At 39.8% G+C, this 17,770-nt stretch overlaps 1 protein-coding gene across 1 annotated transcript in view; it reads left to right on the top strand.

The window, feature by feature from the left end:
- The first annotated feature begins 550 nt into the window (after positions 1–550).
- The window catches only part of PROS1 (protein S), a 63,846-nt gene continuing 46,626 nt past the window's right edge, over positions 551–17,770 (top strand). Inside the window, exons 1-2 of the mRNA NM_174438.1 lie at positions 551–661; positions 16,802–16,959. Coding sequence (NP_776863.1) covers positions 586–661; positions 16,802–16,959 — 234 coding nt within the window. The 5' untranslated portion in view covers positions 551–585. The remainder of the gene's footprint in view (positions 662–16,801; positions 16,960–17,770) is intronic.

The following is a 17,770-nucleotide window of genomic DNA, read 5'->3' as shown; positions in this document are numbered from 1 at the left end:
CTTCCAGATTTTGGTTAACATCTTCATCGCCAACATCAGATTTTTTCCTTTTAAGTTTTAAGCCTGTATACTCCGATCTTTAAGAGTCAGACACGATGGGCGACTGAACTGAACTGACTGAACCCTCATCTCTGAGTCCTCAGTTTTCTGGGCCACTCAGTCTTCCACTCCAGCTCGCTGGAGGTGCTGGAGATGGTCGTTTTAAACGCTTTTGCTTCCCCTTCTTGGCAAACTTCATTTTCCGGAGACTGGAACAAAGCGCTGGAGTCTGGAAAGGGCCATGAAGAATGTCTCGACAGTGTTTACCAGGCCTCCAGTTCTCTCCCTGAGCCCTGCCCCCAGCTCTGAAACGAAAAGCTTCCAGGAAATGTCCCTGTTATCACTTCCCCGCCTGCCGGGGGGCTGGGAGCGGGCGGTCCCCTCCGCCCCCGGCTCCGCTGCGCCGCTAGCGCGCTGGCTCGCAGGCGCCCCCGCGCCGCAGTCCTTAACTAGCGGCGCCCGGGTGGTAGCTCCGCCGCGCGCCGGGCGCAGTGGTCCCCGCCGCGACGCGCCGCCGCTTCTGCCCAAGCCTCCGCCCGTTTCGCCATGAGGGTCCTAGGTGGGCGCACCGGGACGCTGCTGGCATGCCTCGCCCTAGTGCTTCCCGTCTTGGAGGCTAACTGTGAGTAATCAATAGCGTCTTGTCTTCTTTGCTTAGCGGTGCCAACTGAACTACGAGCCCTGTTGGACGGGTTTTCTTTTCTGGGGCTGCAGCCTCCCAGAAAGTTTCCAGTAAATGCTTCCATCAGCAGTGTATCTAGCGGGCGTTGTAATGGTGGGGCAGGGTCAACTGGGAGTCGTGTTGCCTACGGGACAGATTCTAAAACAAGAGTGATACTAAACATCAATGAAGGAGTTAGGACACATACCTACCAATTGCCCCTAACAGTTGAAGTTCTCAGTCAGATGACAAGGATGAGCACACTGCAGTATAAAAGTAGGGAGGAAAGGCAACCCACTCTGTCTTCCATTTGTACAAGCGCCTGACCCCAACCGGCACCCCCTGCTGCAGCCTACCTCCCTTCTGCAATTTCTGGACTTTAATCTTGCTTTGCTTATCTCAACATTGACAAACGAATTGTTAGGAGATGACTGCGCGTTTGCATAGCAGATGTCATTTTTTTTAACCTTGAAGTCAAAAGGACTATTAAATATTGTAGTTCTCAGATCGTTTTTTACTGACAGTTTTTGGCACTGAGTGCCACTCTTCTAAGATCATTGCAGGGATTCTTTTTAATTTATCTTCGTGTGTCCTGTTCTTTATGTTTTCGTGCCTCGATTCAAGGCAGGATGTTGAGTTTTCTCTAAAAGAATATAGTCATATCAAGGTATTTAGTACGTTTTAGTTGCCACTTAGTTTGTTCTCTAAAGTTTAAGCACATTCACTGGTCAAAAATGCTTTCTTGTCATATGTTTTATTCTCAGGAAATGGCATGGGAGAGATAAACTGAATTACACCATAAATGGTTAAAGCTCCATTGTAAGCTTCACAAAGATATAATTTCAGGAGAATTAAGTAGGAATTTACTAACATTCCTCGGTGTTTCAGCGGTAAAGAATCTGCCTGCCAACGCAGGAAACATGGGTTCCATCTCTGGGTTAAGAAGATCCCTTGGAGGAGAGAAGGACAACCTTCTTCATTTAAAAGTGCCCTAACTAGTCAGCCAGTCACCAAGTAACTGATTGGATTTTGTAATCTGTCCCATTTCCAACAGCTGAATGAATAGCAATTCTGCTAACAGATTTGGTGGGCCTTTTTTAGGAGCAAGAGTCTGGTCTGGTGGCCCTCTGTGAAGGAAAATCTATGTAATTGAGTCTATATGTAGTCTTCACCCTTGCCACCATGGCTGCTTTTTTTATAAGTATTGAACAGACACTAACCTGAGAGAGCAAAGCAACAGCCTTCCAGCCCATATGTACCCACAGATTCTCCAGGCTGGAGAGACAAGTGTACTAAGGGTGATTTACCCACATAGATTCTGAACCTTTAACCTTCCTACAATGGAGTGAAGCAATAGGGACAGGCTCTTACTGGTTCTAGTCTATTAGCATAATTCTTGTTAGTCCTCTGGTCCATTTTTTTGGAATGGACTTTAAAAGGACACATTCAAGAACATTGGCTTTTAAATCTCCATAGAAGTGGTAAAACTGTAACTTCCTACAATTATATGATATTTCCCATCTTTCAAAATAGCCTACTTGGCATTTTCTCATGAGTTTCACAGCGATTCCGTGATGCACTTTCCCAACTTGAGGAAAACATTACACTTCCTCTCCACCTCTATTAAAGTTATTAGCCACTCTTTCACTTCCTATTCTCACTTGATCTTCTTGAAGGAACAGTTCGTTCCGGAGGTCTCCTCTCTTCTCACCATCCCATGGGTACTGGGGACAGAGAATGTTAATGGTGATCCTATTGTTAAGCCAACTGTATACATTTTGACACCGTTGAAACTTATGAAATTGACCTCCTTTTATGTCTAGAAGCATTATCTTCAAATTTTCTTTCTCCCTCTACATAAGTGTTACTAGTTCTGCTTCTGTTGTTTTGATGATTTCTGCTTTTCTTTACATGTTAGAGTTTGCTGGGGTTCCATTTTGACCTCCTGCCCCTATTGGCCATCTTTCCTCAACTTAAACCACTGGCTATATCCTACTATCTCTTTATATTTTTAAACCATGCTTAATATAATGTGCTTAAAAATTACACCTATAGCTTCACTAGCAAGAGACCAAAGTAACATTTTGCTTTATATTTTTCTAATCCCTTTTTTCTATATGTACATTCTTAGAAATTAAAATATGTAAGTGAAAGAATGGAATTTTGCCCTTAATAGTATTTGTAACATGTTATTTCACCTAAGAATGATGATTGTTTTTATATCAATAAATTAAAATCTATGTCACACTTTAAAACAGATTTACAATTTTCCTTTATAAATGTTCATCATAATATATTTAAATAAAATCATATTTTTGGACATTTATATTATTTCCAGTGTTTTGCTTATATCAACAGTATTATGATGAACATATTCATATATATTTCTTTACATATGTCCATGTTCATTTCCTCAGTTTAATATCCTGGAAATGGAATTGTTAGTTGAATATCTAAAGAGTACACCATTTTTTTTTTTTACTGGTGGAAAATCTTACTCTCTAATGTAATGAAAAATTCTAAAAATATCTACCCAGGGGAAAAGCAGAATAATGATAACAAAGTACAGAAAACAACCAAAGGGAAAAGTTAGTTTGGCCTGTGGTAGACAGCCTCCAAGGTGGCCCCCAATTACTCTTTTTTTTGTAAATTGTATTGGAGTATAGTTAATTTACAGTGGTGTGTTGGTTTCTGGTGTACAGCAAAGTGGTTGGGCTATATGTACATTTACAATATTCTTTTTCATTTTGGTTTATTACAGGATATTGAGTATAGTTCCCTGTGCTATATAGTAGGACCTTGTTTATCCATCCTATATATATTAGTTTAAGAGTGTGACTATTAAATGGTTTTAGACACATATTGTTATTATTTTGGTTGGTGCAAAAGTAATTGCATTTCAGACTCTGAATTTTAAATCATTGTAACTAGAAGGCAATGGCACCCCACTCCAGTACTCTTGCCTGGAAAATCCCACAGACAGAAAAACCTGGTGGGCTGCAGTCCATGGGGTCGCTAAGAGTCGGACACAACTGAGCGACTTCACTTTCACTTTTCACTTTTCACTTTCACGAATTGGAGAAAGAAATGGCAACCTGCTCCAGTGTTCTTGCCTGGAGAATCCCAGGGACAGGGCAGCCTAGTGGGCTGCCGTCTATGGGGTTGCATAGAGTCAGACACGACTGAAGCGACTTAGCACCTTAGGCTCAAGCATATCTTTATTAATCAAAATAGGAGCGATTACAATCAATACAATATTGCCAATGAGAAATAAGTTTGTTTATTCCTGTAGCATAAAAATCCCGGCTTCAGGATTCAACAAACTCTCGGAAAGCAATTTCTGTGTCCTTCTCGTTGTGGAAGCATTTTTCCTGCCAAACGTTGTTGAGATGCTTGAAGAAGTGGTAGTCGGTTGGCGAGAGGCCAGGCGAAATGGCAGATGAGGTAAAGCTTCGTAGCCCAATTCGTTCAACTTCTGAAGCATTGGTTGTGAGATGTGTGGTGGGTGTTGTCACTGAGAAGAATTGGCACTTTCTGTTGACCGTGCTGGCTTCAGGCATTTCAGTTTTTGGTGCATCTCATCAATTTGCTGAGCATACTTTTCTCTGATGTAATGGTTTCACAGGGATTCAGAAAACTGTAGCGGGTTGGACCGGCAGCAGACCACCAAAGAATGATCGTGACCTTTTTGGGGGGGTGCAAGTTTGGCTTTGGAAAGTGTTTTGGAGTGTTTTCTTGGTCCAACCACTGAGCTGGTTGTCCCTGGTTGTATAAGATCCACTTTACGTCACAGGCCACAATCTCATTGAGAAATGCTTTGTTGATAAGACACTTCAAAATGATTATTCTTTTTATTTGATTTCAGCTCATGAGGCAGTCACTTATCAAGTTTTTTCACCTTTCCAGTTTGCTTCAAATGCCAAATGACCGTAGAATGGTTGACATTGAGTTCTTTGGAAGCTTCTCATTTAGTTGTAAGAGGAACAGCTTCAGTGATGGCTTGCAACTGGTTATTGTCAACATCCAATGGCCATCCATTGTGTTCCTCATCTTCAAGGCTCTGGTCTCCTTTGCAAAACTTCACTGCACTGCATGTGCATTAGCAGTTCCAGGGCCAATTGCATTATTGATGTTGAGAATGGCTCTGCTGCTTTATGGACCATTTTGAACTCAAATAAGAAAATGGCTCAATTTTGCTTTTTGTCTAACATCATTTCCATAATGTAAAATATATATAAAATAAACAAGTAATAATTCATTAGCAAAAAGTATAAAGCAAAAAATGCACATTAAAATGATGTATAACATAACTACATTGATTTCAGAATTTATTCCAATATCAAATGGCAAAGTTCAATAATGCAAAACTGCAATTACTTAATAATAGATATCCTTTGGAAATCTGATTTCAAAAGTAGATTTTAAGAGTACCTAATTCCTTTCATCTTTGCCAAAAATGGATTTTAACTTCTTTTAAAATCTTTGTCAAAGCAATACGTATAAAAAAGGGCTGACTTTTTGAGGTGTGAGAAGTAGTCCATACTATTTTTTAATTCATCCTTTAACTTTTTTGGTTGGGAAGATCCCCTGGAGAAGGGAAAGGCTACCCACTCCAGTATTCTGGCCTGGAGAATTCCATGGACTAAATAGGCCACGGGGTTGCAAAAAGTCAGATGTGACTGAGCGAATTTCACTTTCACTTTTTTATTTCTATATCATATTTTAGTTCTCTACTTCTTTATCATGACATACTTTCATTTTATAGATGCCAGATTTTCTCAATTTATTTAGGATATTATTTATAGATTTTTGGAAGTTATCTACTATGTTTTCAGTTACCTCTATTTCCTTTTGTGTCTATTATATTCCTCTTGCCCTTCTCTTTCGTGCTACTAATTTTATGCAATTATCTAGTGATTTTTAGCTGTTATTTCATAATTTTTGAAGACAGTCCTAAGTTGATTACATTGACTAGGTAGCTGGTTTAGAGTTCTTCTATGGTTGTTCAGTTCAGTTCAGTCATTCAGTTGTGTCCTACTCTGCGACCCTATGCATACCAGGCTTCCCTGTTCATCACCAACTCCGAAAGCTTGCTCAAATTCATGTCCATGGAGTCGGTGATGCCATCCAACCATCTCATCCTCTGTCGTCCCATTCTCCTCCTCCCCTCAATCTTTCCCAGCATCAGGGTCTTTTCAAAAGAGTCAGCTCTTTGCATCAGGTGGCCGAAGTATTGGAGTTTCAGCTTCAACATCAGTCCTTCCAATGAATATTCAGGACTGATCTGCTTTAGGATGGACTGGTTGGATCTCCTTGAAGTCCAAGGGACTCTCAAGAGTCTTCTCTAACACACAGTTCAAAAGCATCAATTCTTCAGCACTCAGCTTTCTTTATAGTCCAACTCTCACATCCGTACATGACTACTGGAAAAACCATAGCTTTGACTAGACAGACCTTTGTCAGCAAAGTAATGTCTCTGCTTTTTAATATGCTGTTTAGGTTGGTCATAACTTTTCTTCCAAGAAGCAAGCATCTTTTAATTTCAAGGCTGCAGTCACCATCTGCAGTGATTTTGGAGCCCCCAAAAATAAAGTCTGTCACTGTTTCCATTGTTTCCCCATCTATTTGCCATGAAGTGATGGAACTGGATGCCATGATCTTAGTTTTCTGAATGTTGACCTTTAAGCCAACTTTTTCATTCTCTTCTTTCACTTTCATCAAGAGGCTCTTTAGTTCTTTGCTTTCTGCCATAAGGGTGGTGTCATCTGCATATCTGAGGTTATTGATATTTCTCCCAGCAATCTTGATTCCAGCTTGTGCTTCATCCAGACTAGCATTTCTCATGATGTACGCTGCATATAAGTTAAATAAGCAGGGTTACAATATACAGCCTCTGTGGTTGTTGGAGAAGGAAATGGCAACCCACTCCAGTGTTCTTGCCTGGAGAATCCCAGGGACGGGGAAGCCTGGTGGACTGCCATCTATGGGGTCGCACAGAGTAGAACACAACTGAAGCGACTTAGCAGCAGCAGCAGCAGCAGTGGTTGTTAAGGTCTATGTTTCTAAAGGGACAAAGCTTTTGGGAAACTTATGATTCCTAGGTACTTGGGCAGGCTTCTATTTAAGCCTTTGTGGGTATTGGTCGAGGGTAATTGTCAAGGTAAAGAGCACATTACTCTTTGAAATAACTCTTTCTAGTTGCACTACTTGATCCCACACAATATACGTTAAATGTATCTTTCCGTATTACTTGTTTTATTTTCCTTCTTTTCCTCGATTTCTTATCCCAATCATTTTTTCTCCTTTCCAAAGTTATCATTTTACTGCACTATTATTTAGACTGTGTCTTACAGCCTTTTAGAAAGTCCACAGGGAGTTCTGAAAGGTTGGCAGAAATTATGTTGAATTATAAACATCTAGTCAATGCTTTACCAACATTCCAAATAATCTTATTTCTACATCAACACTTAAAAAATAGTAATTCCTAAGAGTCTCCCTGGTGGGACTCCCTGGTGGCTCAGATGGTAAAGAATTCGCCTGCAATGTGGGAGATCTGGGTTCAATCCCTGAGTTGGGTAGACCCCTGGAGGAGGGCATGGCAACCCACTCCAGTATCCTTGCCTGGAGAATCCCATGGACAGAGGAGCCTGGTGGGCAACAGTCCGTGTGGTTGCAAAATGTTGACATGACTGAGCGACTAAGCACAGCACAGGAGTCAAAATGGAAGCCTTTGAGATCTAGTCTTCCTAAGCCTCTAAGCATGCTTCATACTTATTGCTTATTGGGGGGGTCTGGGAGATGGTGCAGGAAGAGGGGTATTGCAGAATTAGGCCAGCTCTCTTATTGGTGCCTTTTGCTTTTCCAAACATAAATACAGACACAGGCCACTGAACTAATAATATTAATTGACGCCACCCTAACAAAATAGGTCAAATAGAACAAAAACAAAACATTTACTGGGCTGTAACCTCTTGTTACATGACATCAAATCAGATGGTGTTTTGGTGCCCTAATGTGTAGGAGGTAAAAAAGACAAAGCAAGCTGACTACATAAATATCTTGCTGCATATCCTAAAAAGAGACCTCTTGTTGTAGCCTCAGAAAGTATAACCAATTTACAGTATAGTTGTTTAGAGGAGAAAAGAGAGGGAAAAAGAAAGAGAGAGAAAAGAGATTTCCTCTTTAGACCTTGCCAAACTCTGAATTCTGAGTTCCTTCAAAAATACCTTAATTTATCACTTACTGAGAGCATATACATAGTTTATTTAGACAATATAGTTTATTTCAAGGTAATAAGCTACCTGTTCTGTCTTTTGGGTAGTTTTGGAAGAAGTAACTAATATGTACCCCTGTCTTTGTCTAGGGCTAAACCAAAGGTTTAATCTTGGGGATAATTGGCAGAGTGTTCAACTTACTCTTTTTTCCTAGACTAGGGGCTGTAAATTAGTTACAATTAAATCTTCATGTAAGGAGAGGTTCATTTCACTTCTGTTGTGACTAAACAGTTCAAGCATTGTTTCCCTACTCATTTGATCTGTTCAAGAAAAGAGGGGTCAATGATCACATTTTTTAAAATGCCACTGCTTTCCTACTTCTAAATGCCAACCCTCATTTCTCCTAATCCAAATGTTATAAAACTCACCTTTATATGTATACTATATAATTCACAGGTTGTCTCCTCTTCTTTCCTAGATTTAAACCTTATCTAGACCCACCTCTTATGGTTTCCCTTATAGCTCAGTTGGTAAAGAATCCACCTGCAATGCAGGAGACCCCGGTTGGATTCCGGGTCGGGAAGATCCATTGGAGAAGGGATAGGCTACCCTCTCCAGTCATTCTTGGGCTTCCCTTGTGGCTCAGATGGTAAAGAATCCACCCGCAATGCGGGAGACCTAGGTTCGATCCCTCGGTTGGGAATATCCCCTGGAGATGGGAAAGGATACCCACTCCAGTATTCTGGCCTGGAAAATCCATGGACTATAGTCCATGGGGTCGCAAAGAGCCAGACATGCCTAAGTGACTTTCACTTACTCACAGACCTACCTCTTACAGTATTTGATTCTCTTAAATTGTTTCTTGTCAGCCTTTTCATTGCTTAGTCCTCTTGAAAGACAGAGGCATGGTTCACCTTTACAGAATACTTTTTAAAATGTTTTCCCAATCCTTAATATAATAATATGAGCAGAATCAGTTGCTCAGCAGTGTAGTCAAGGCTATGGTTTTTCTGGTAGTGGTGTACAGATATGGGAGTTGGACCTCAATAAGAAACAAATGTGAAATGTAGAGAAGTGTATTAGCTAGTATTTTAGCTCTCTTTAAAAAAAAAAAAACAAACTTTAAAAGAATGGACGTATAACATATGTACAGACATAACATTTGTTTCTTAAGGCTAACACAAGCTTTTCTGAAGTTGTAATAATTATGTAGCCTGATGAATGCCTAATTAAAAATCTATCTTTGGTTTTTTTCTTAGTCCTTGCAACCTTCATATTTTTTAATACCCCTCCTCAATTGTAAATATTCTATTGTATAAATCTTTATAATAAAAATCAAAGATTTTTACACTTAATATGTGATGATTAATTTTTTCAGTCTTTAAACTTTTTATTTTGTATTGGAGTATTGGCCACCTCATGCGAAGAGTTGACTCATTGGAAAAGATTCTGATGCTGGGAGGGATTGGGGGCAGGAGGAGAAAAAGACGACAGAGGATGAGATGGCTGGATGGCATCACTGACTCGATGGATGTGAGTTTGAGTGAACTCTTGGAGTTGGTGATGGACAGGGAGGCCTGGCATGCTGTGATTCATGGGGTCGCAAAGAGTTGGACACGACTGAGCGACTGATCTGATCTGATCTGATAGCTGATTAACAATGTTGCAGTAGTTTCACGTGAACAGCAAAGGGACTCAGTCATACATATACATGTATCCTTTCTCCCTCAAATATGTGATTATTTAAAATAAAATTTGTAAAATAAAATTTCCAATTATTATTAACTAATGGTTTTTCTATATCTTTTGGAAAATAACAATAGTAACTTCCTATATCAATCAAAAATGGCAACTCTATTTTTACCAGTCTTTGTGTAAGCAAAACATGCCATTTCAGCAGTTGAGAGATAGGAGAAGGCAATGGCACCCCACTCCAGTATTATTGGCTGGAAAATCCCATGGATGGAGGAGCCTGGTAGACTGCAGTCCATGGGGTCGCTGAGGGTGGGACACGACTGAGCGACTTCACTTTCACTTTTCACTTTCATGCATTGGAGAAGGAAATGGCAACCCACTCCAATGTTCTTGCCTGGAGAATCCCAGGGACGGGGGAGCCTGGTGGGCTGCCGTCTATGGGGTCGCACAGAGTCGGACACGACTGAAGCGCCTTAGCAGCAGCAGCAGCAGCAGCAGCAGCAGCAGAGAGATAGGAGGCACAATTATATCTCAAAGTGTTATCTAATTGTTCTGTTTGTGCATTGGATGCCATTTCCCTGACCCTGTCCCACACTGAAGAAGAAACAAAGATTCAGACACTCTGCCAAACCAAAGGCTAGCCTAAAATTCCCTTCTCAGATACATTCTTTTAGGGACAGTTTTTCATTCTTGGGATGCCAAGAGGGGCTAAAAGAAGAGACAGAAAACAGAATTTTAAAAGATGAGTTTTAGGAGGGAGGAATGTGAGAGCTATCTCAGCAAAGGTAAGAGATTCAGAGGATGAACTAGCCTAAAGTTTGGGTCTCCTCCATCTGCTACCTCACTTGCATCTGACTGATTGGCTTTGGATGACCTGAAGTTCTGATCCCTCTGAACAGAACATAGCAGGCTTGGACACCTAAGTAGGAAAGGGGCTTTTAACGTTTTTCTTTAACTCTTGATGGAGGTCAAGAGAGAATTTTCCTGTGAGAAGAGGCAATGCTGAGCTTCCCTGATGGCTCAGCTGAGAAAGAATTTGCCTGCAATGCAGAAGATGCAGTTCTGTGGGTGTGATCCCTGGGTGGGGAAGATTCCGTGGAGAAGCAAATGGAAACCCACTCCAATATTCTTATCCCATGGACAGAAGAGCCTGGTGGGCTATGATCCATGGCGTCACAAAGAATTGGACATGGCTTAGAAACTAAACCACCACCACCACAGAGGCAATGCTAACTCCACTATCCTTATGACAGGTGTTAAATGAATTACGTACCAACAACAGTAAATTAATTTTTGTTGTTTAATCAAATTTATGCTGAAGAAAATTTTTGCTCCCACAAAAACATTGAGGGAGTCAGTGGTTATGTTATTGACATAATTGTTCAGCTTCTGTGGTCGTTATTTTGCAGAAGGGATGACTCAGATGAGGTAAAAAAAAAGTCAAGCAGATTCGGTCATGTTTCTAATCTCGGACTAATAACTAAATATAACCTAAAATTTTTAATCTGAATGTAACACTTTTCAAGCCTGTTAGTTGGCTTTTCACAAGGATTTTCTTGAAAAACTTTTTAATCTAAAAGAAGTGAGACAAATGATTAGAGACAATGTGATGATACCAAAAGCGAATGGGTTTTGGAGCCAGGCTTGATGAACTTTGTTCTCAGTTATGTGAATCTGGTAAGATTAAACTCCACTTCTCTGAGTTTTAGTTTGTTATGTGTTTAAAACAGCAAGATAGGGTTAATCAGATCAGATCAGATCAGTCGCTCAGTTGTGTCCGACTCTTTGCGACCCCATGAATTTCAGCACGCCAGGCCTCCCTGTCCATCACCAACTCCAGGAGTTCACTGAGACTCACCTCCATCGAGTCAGTGATGCCATCCAGCCATCTCATCCTCTGCCGTCCCCTTCTCCTCCTGCCCCCAATCCCTCCCAGCATCACAGTCTTTTCCAATGAGTCAACACTTCACATGAGGTGGCCAAAGTACTGGAGTTTCAGCTTTAGTATCATTCCTTCCAAAGAAATCCCAGGGCTGATCTCCTTCAGAATGGACTGGTTGGATCTCCTTGCAGTCCAAGGGACTCTCAAGAATCTTCTCCAACACCACAGTTCAAAAGCATCAATTCTTCAGCACTCAGCTTTCTTTATAGTCCAACTCTCAAATCCATACATGACCACTGGAAAAACCATAGCCTTGACTAGACGAACCTTTGTTGGCAAAGTAATGTCTCTGCTTTTGAATATGCTATCTAGGTTATTCATAACTTTCCTTCCAAGGAGTAAGCGTCTTTTAATTTCATGGCTGCAGTCACCATCTGCAGTGATTTTGGAGCCCAGAAAAATAAAGTCTGACACTGTTTCCACTGTTTCCCCATCTATTTCCCATGAAGTGATGGGACCGGATGCCATGATCTTCGTTTTCTGAATGTTGAGCTTTAAGCCAACTTTTTCACTCTCCACTTTCACTTTCATCAAGAGGCTTTGAGTTCTTCTTCACTTTCTGCCATAAGGGTGGTGTCATCTGCATATCTGAGGTTATTGATATTTCTCCCGGCAATCTTGATTCCAGCTTGTGTTTCTTCCAGTCCAGTGTTTCTCATGATGTACTCTGCATATAAGTTAAATAAATAGGATGACAACATACAGCCTTGACGAACTCCTTTTCCTATTTGGAGCCAGTCTGTTGTTCCATGTCCAGTTCTAACTGTTGCTTCCTGACCTGCATACAAATTTCTCAAAGGCAGATCAGGTGTTCTGGTATTCCCATCTCTCTCAGAATTTTCCACAGTTTCTTGTGACTCACGCAGTCAAAGGCTTTGGCATAATCATTAAAGCAGAAATAGATGTTTTTCTGGAACTCTCTTGCTTTTTCCATGATCCAGTGGATGTTGGCAATTTGATCTCTGGTTCCTCTGCCTTTTCTAAAACCAGCTTGAACATCAGGAAGTTCATGGTTCACATATTGCTGAAGCCTGGCTTGGAGAATTTTGAGCATTACTTTACTAGTGTGTGAGATGAGTGCAATTGTGCGGTAGATTGAGCACTCTTTGGCATTGCCTTTCTTTGGGATTGGAATGAAAACTGACCTCTTCCAGTCCTGTGGCCACTGCTGAGTTTTCCAAATTTGCTGGCATATTGAGTGCAGCACTTTCACAGCATCATCTTTCAGGATTTGGAATAGCTCCACTGGAATTCCATCACCTCCACTAGCTTTGTTCGTAGTGATGCTTTCTAAGGCCCACTTGACTTCACATTCCAGGATGTCTGGCTCTAGGTCAGTGATCACACCATCGTGATTATCTAGGTTGTGAAGATCTTTTTTGTACAGTTCTTCTATGTATTCTTTCCATCTCTTCTTAATATCTTCTGCTTCTGTTAGTCCATACCATTTCTGTCCTTTATCGAGCTCATCTTTGCATGAAATGTTCCTTTGGTATCTCTGATTTTCTTGAAGAGATCCCTACTCTTTCCTATTCTGTTGTTTTCCTCTATTTCTTTGCATTGATCGCTGAAGAAGGCTTTCTTATCTCTTCTTGCTATTCTTTGGAACTCTGAATTCAGATGTTTATATCTTTCCTTTTCTCCTTTGCTTTTCGCTTCTCTTCTTTTCACAGCTATTTGTAAGGCCTCCCCAGACAGCCATTTTGCTTTTTTGCATTTCTTTTCTATGGGAATGGTCTTGATCCCTGTCTCCTGTACAATGTCACGAACCTCATCCATAGTTCATCAGGCACTCTATCTATCAGGTCTAGGCCCTTAAATCTATTTTTCACTTCCACTGTATAATCATAAGGGATTGATTTAGGTCATACCTGAATGGTCTAGTGGTTTTCCCTACTTTTTATAGGAGATAATAAAAAAGAGCATGTATGTGCTTATGGTGCCATATTTAATATTATGATAAATAATGAAACTTTTTAGACACTCCTGCATGCCAGCAGGATAGATATTTGTGGGCAGACAGACTCTGAGCCAGTGATAGGAACACTTCAGAACATATATTTGTCTCATCCTACACTTATGTAGTTTTAGTTTAGATCCGTGATGTCACATTTATATCTTTTTGACAAGGAATGGTAGATTCCTTTGAAAACACATTCTGTTAGATGAGTGGGTTTATTTTATAACAAATAATACATGTCTTATTTAAGATACCAAGTACATCCACTACACAACCACATAATTTATAATTTTTAATCAAGTACATTGTGGCATTTAAGTGGTAGAATACATAGAAGAAAGAGTACTGGAGGATAAGTATATTTAAATTCTTGTCCCCATGTCCATCAACAGATGAGTGGATAAATAATCTGTGGTACATATATACAGTGGAATGTTACTCAGCCATAAAAAGGAACACATTTGAGTCCATTATGATGAGGTGGATAAACCTAAAGCCTACTATGCAGAATGAAGTAAGTTGGAGAGAGAAAAGCAAATATCATATATTAATGCATATGTATGGAGTCTAGAGAGATGGTGTTGATGAACCTATTTGCAGAGCAGCAGTGGAGATGCAGACAGAACAGACTTATGGACACAGTAGGGGAAGGAGAGGGTATGACACATGGAAAGAGTAGCATGGAAACATATGTACCACCATATGTAAAATAGTCAGTGGGAATTTGCTGTATGATTCAGGGAACTCAAACTGGGGCTCTGTGACAACCTAGAGGGGTGGCTTGGTGTGGGAGGGTGAGACAAGATGGAGGTTCAGGAGGGAAGGGATGTATGTGTACTTAAGGCTGATGCACGTTGATGTATGGTATTAACAAACACAATATTGTAAAGTAATTATCTTCCAATTAAAAATAAATAAATTTTAAAAATTCCTGTCTCCTTAGCACCACTTTGTAGTTCTATGATCTTGAAAAATACATGTAACTTCTTTCAGCTCCAATTTCTTCAATAAGAAAATGGAAATGATAATTCTATCCTGTAGCATATTTCGGTATTTATGTAAGATCAAATGAAATCACTAATATGCACTTTGAGAGTTGTTACACACCATCCCAGTTGAAAGTATTATTGAGTAAACTAAAACAAACTTTCAAATTCACACAAAATTTATTTAGACAGAATCATTTTTTAAATTATTAGCTTTGTTATCCTTTAGGTCAGAGGTGTAACAATTTTCATTTTTAATATTCCTCTCATTATCAGAGATAATGACACTTTTCCCTCTTTTCTGAGAAGCAGTAGCAAATAGTAGTGGATGGTTGCAGGTCTGAGCATTGGGGTGCCTGTGATCTAAGCTGTACTTTTGTTGTTTATAAGCTTAATAACTTAGAGCAAATATCTTGTATGCTCTGGATTTTCATCATCTCTGTAGTAATGGAGTTTACTGTGTTTTCTTCTGATTTTATAAATTTGTGTGAGCATTTTTTAAAACTATCACTTTAGTTCTCCAAATTGAGAATTTCCCAATTGAGAACTTCCCCAAAGATAAGTATAATATGTGTTACTACACAAGGTCTGTGTCATGCAATGAGGCTCTTATAGGGAAAGAGATATACTTAAATATCATTATTAACCTTTGAATTCTAAAGTTTGATATTCTGTAAGGAAGAAATGCTGAGGAGTGATGTTTATGATTTGTTTTCCAATTGCATCTGACCTTGATTATTCTGTTATTACATCAGTATATTCATCTTATAATACAAAGTGTTACTGTTTTCCTCAGAAAGGCTAACATATTTTCTTCAACATTCAGAAAGGCTTCCCTGGTGGCTCAGACGGCAAAGAATCTGTCTGCAATGCAGGAGACCTGGGTTTGATCTCTGGGGTGGGAAGATCCCCTGGAGAAGGAAATGGCAACCTGCTCTAGTATTCTTGCCTGGAGAATCCCCATGGACAGAGGAACCTGGTGGGCTATAGGCCGTGGGGCCACAAAGAGTTGGATATGACTGAATGACTAAAGCTTTCTTTTCAGAAGGGCCAAGTTTTTGCTATATTAAATCAGGTAGCATGCTTAAAACTATTTCAAATAAGTGAGATAATTTTAATCTCAGACCCTTTCATTGTTGGTTGGGCTGCCATTTTTCAGTTAGCAATACACTTGGTGGCTGGCATGCTCACAGAATAGCATTTTTTAGATGCACACAGCCTTAATTTATCTTGAGCTCGAGCAGCAATAAAAATGGTGAGCGATATATGGGAAATAGATGGGGAAACAGTGTCAGACTTTATTTTTTGGGGCTCCAAAATCACTGCAGATGGTGATTGCAGCCCTGAAGTTAAAAGACGCTTACTCCTTGGAAGGAAAGTTATGACCGACCTAGATAGCATATTCAAAAGCAGAGGCATTACTTTGCCAACAAAGGTCTGTCTAGTCAGGCTGTGGTTTTTCCAGTGGTCATGTATGGATGTGAGAGTTGGACTATAAAGAAAGCTGAGCACCGACGAATTGATGCTTTTGAACTGTGGTGTTGGAGAAGACTCTTGTCTTCTTGTAATACTCATGTAAGGTATTACATGTACACTGTACACATACCTGTATTGGTTGCCGTATTGTATTATTTTTTATTTAATTTGCAAAAGTTGTTTATAAATTCTAGATGTTAATCTATTGCTTGATTTTGAACTTTGTTATTTTTATCATTATTTGTCAACTGCTTAAAATTTTTTATATACTCAGAGTTACCATTTTTTTTCTCTTTGTCTTCTGTATTTTGTGATTTGCATATGGTCTTCCTTTTGCCATGGGTTTTTATTTTCTCGTTTGTATAGATAACCAGGTGTTTTAGCCTATCAAGTATCTTTCAAATAGCTGATTGAACTGTACTCCTACATTTCTCAGAGATCACACAAGTTTTCCATTAAAACTGAGAAAGGTTGTTACTCTAAAGATGCTGTGGCTATGACTTTTGACAATCATTTCAGCATGATGTTTTTCCCAACATTGTCATAATGAGGTAATCGTTGAATTTTCGTTAGTTATGTTTGACCTCAAGCACAAACTTGAATAATTTGTGCAAATCATTAGACAAGTGCTGTAGCTACACACCAAACTGCTCTTTGGGTTGTTAACCGAGGGGCATATGTATCTGCATTCCCCACCGCCTCAGTTTAACACTACTTTGAATGTCATGCAATTTACAGACAAAAAATGATTTAAATTCTCACGTTTAAAAAATATTTTAGGTGGAGAAATGAAAGATTTGTTCATGTAAACATGTTTTTTTCCTTCAGTTTTGTCGAGGCAACATGCTTCACAAGTCCTGATTAGGAGACGCCGTGCAAATACATTGCTTGAAGAAACGAAAAAGGGCAATCTTGAAAGAGAATGCATTGAAGAACTGTGCAATAAAGAAGAAGCCAGGGAAATCTTTGAAAATAACCCGGAAACGGTAAGAACTCATGAAAAGTGGTCAGTTAGTATACCTAGACATATAGTTACAGACAGAACATTTCTAGCTTTAGTCTCTGTTCCCTCGTGTTCCTTTTTAAAATTAATGATTGTGTATATCACCTTCTGTGGGCTCAATCCACCCACCAGTGCAGGAGACACAGGAGATGCGGGTTTGATCCCTGGGTCGGGAAGATCCCCTGGAGAAGAAAATGGCAACCACTTCAGTAATCTTGCCTGGAAAATCACATGGACAGAGGAGCCTGGTGGGCTGCAGTTCATGGGCTCCCAAAGAGTTGAACACAGCTTAGTAACTGAACAATGACAACAGCATCACCTTCTGCATTTTCCCATTGAAGCATTTCAGGAGGAAGTGCCTTCAAGGGTGGGCGTGTTAGGGAAATACTATTTGCTGAAAGCAATGTGCTCTGACCAAACTATAATTCAGTTATACCTAATTATCACAAATAGTATGAATTTCATGGTTTGTAACTACTTTCTCTCAACCAGTATTTTGTACTGTTGGGTGAGGGGAAGGCATCTCGTGTGTGTGTGTGTGTGTGTGTGTGTGTGTGTGTGTGTATGACTACATCGTTATCACTATGCTTCATTAATTCTCTCCATTGGCTTTTTAAACTAAGCTTTAGAAAACAGGACCTCTAATTCAGAGCTTGGTACATAATAGGTATTCAGTGAATGCTTACTGAAGAATTCATTTCAATACTGTGTTTCCTAAGAACACTTCTAATTTATTCCGTAAACTCTTGGGAAGTTTCCTGAGCCCACTTAAAATCATTGATAATCCCAGGGGT

This window comes from Bos taurus, chromosome 1, assembly GCF_002263795.3.
Source record: "Bos taurus isolate L1 Dominette 01449 registration number 42190680 breed Hereford chromosome 1, ARS-UCD2.0, whole genome shotgun sequence".
Lineage (NCBI taxonomy): Eukaryota > Metazoa > Chordata > Mammalia > Artiodactyla > Bovidae > Bos > Bos taurus.
The sequence above is the reverse complement of the archived record's forward strand: the minus strand, read 5'-3'. Positions and strand labels throughout refer to the sequence as shown.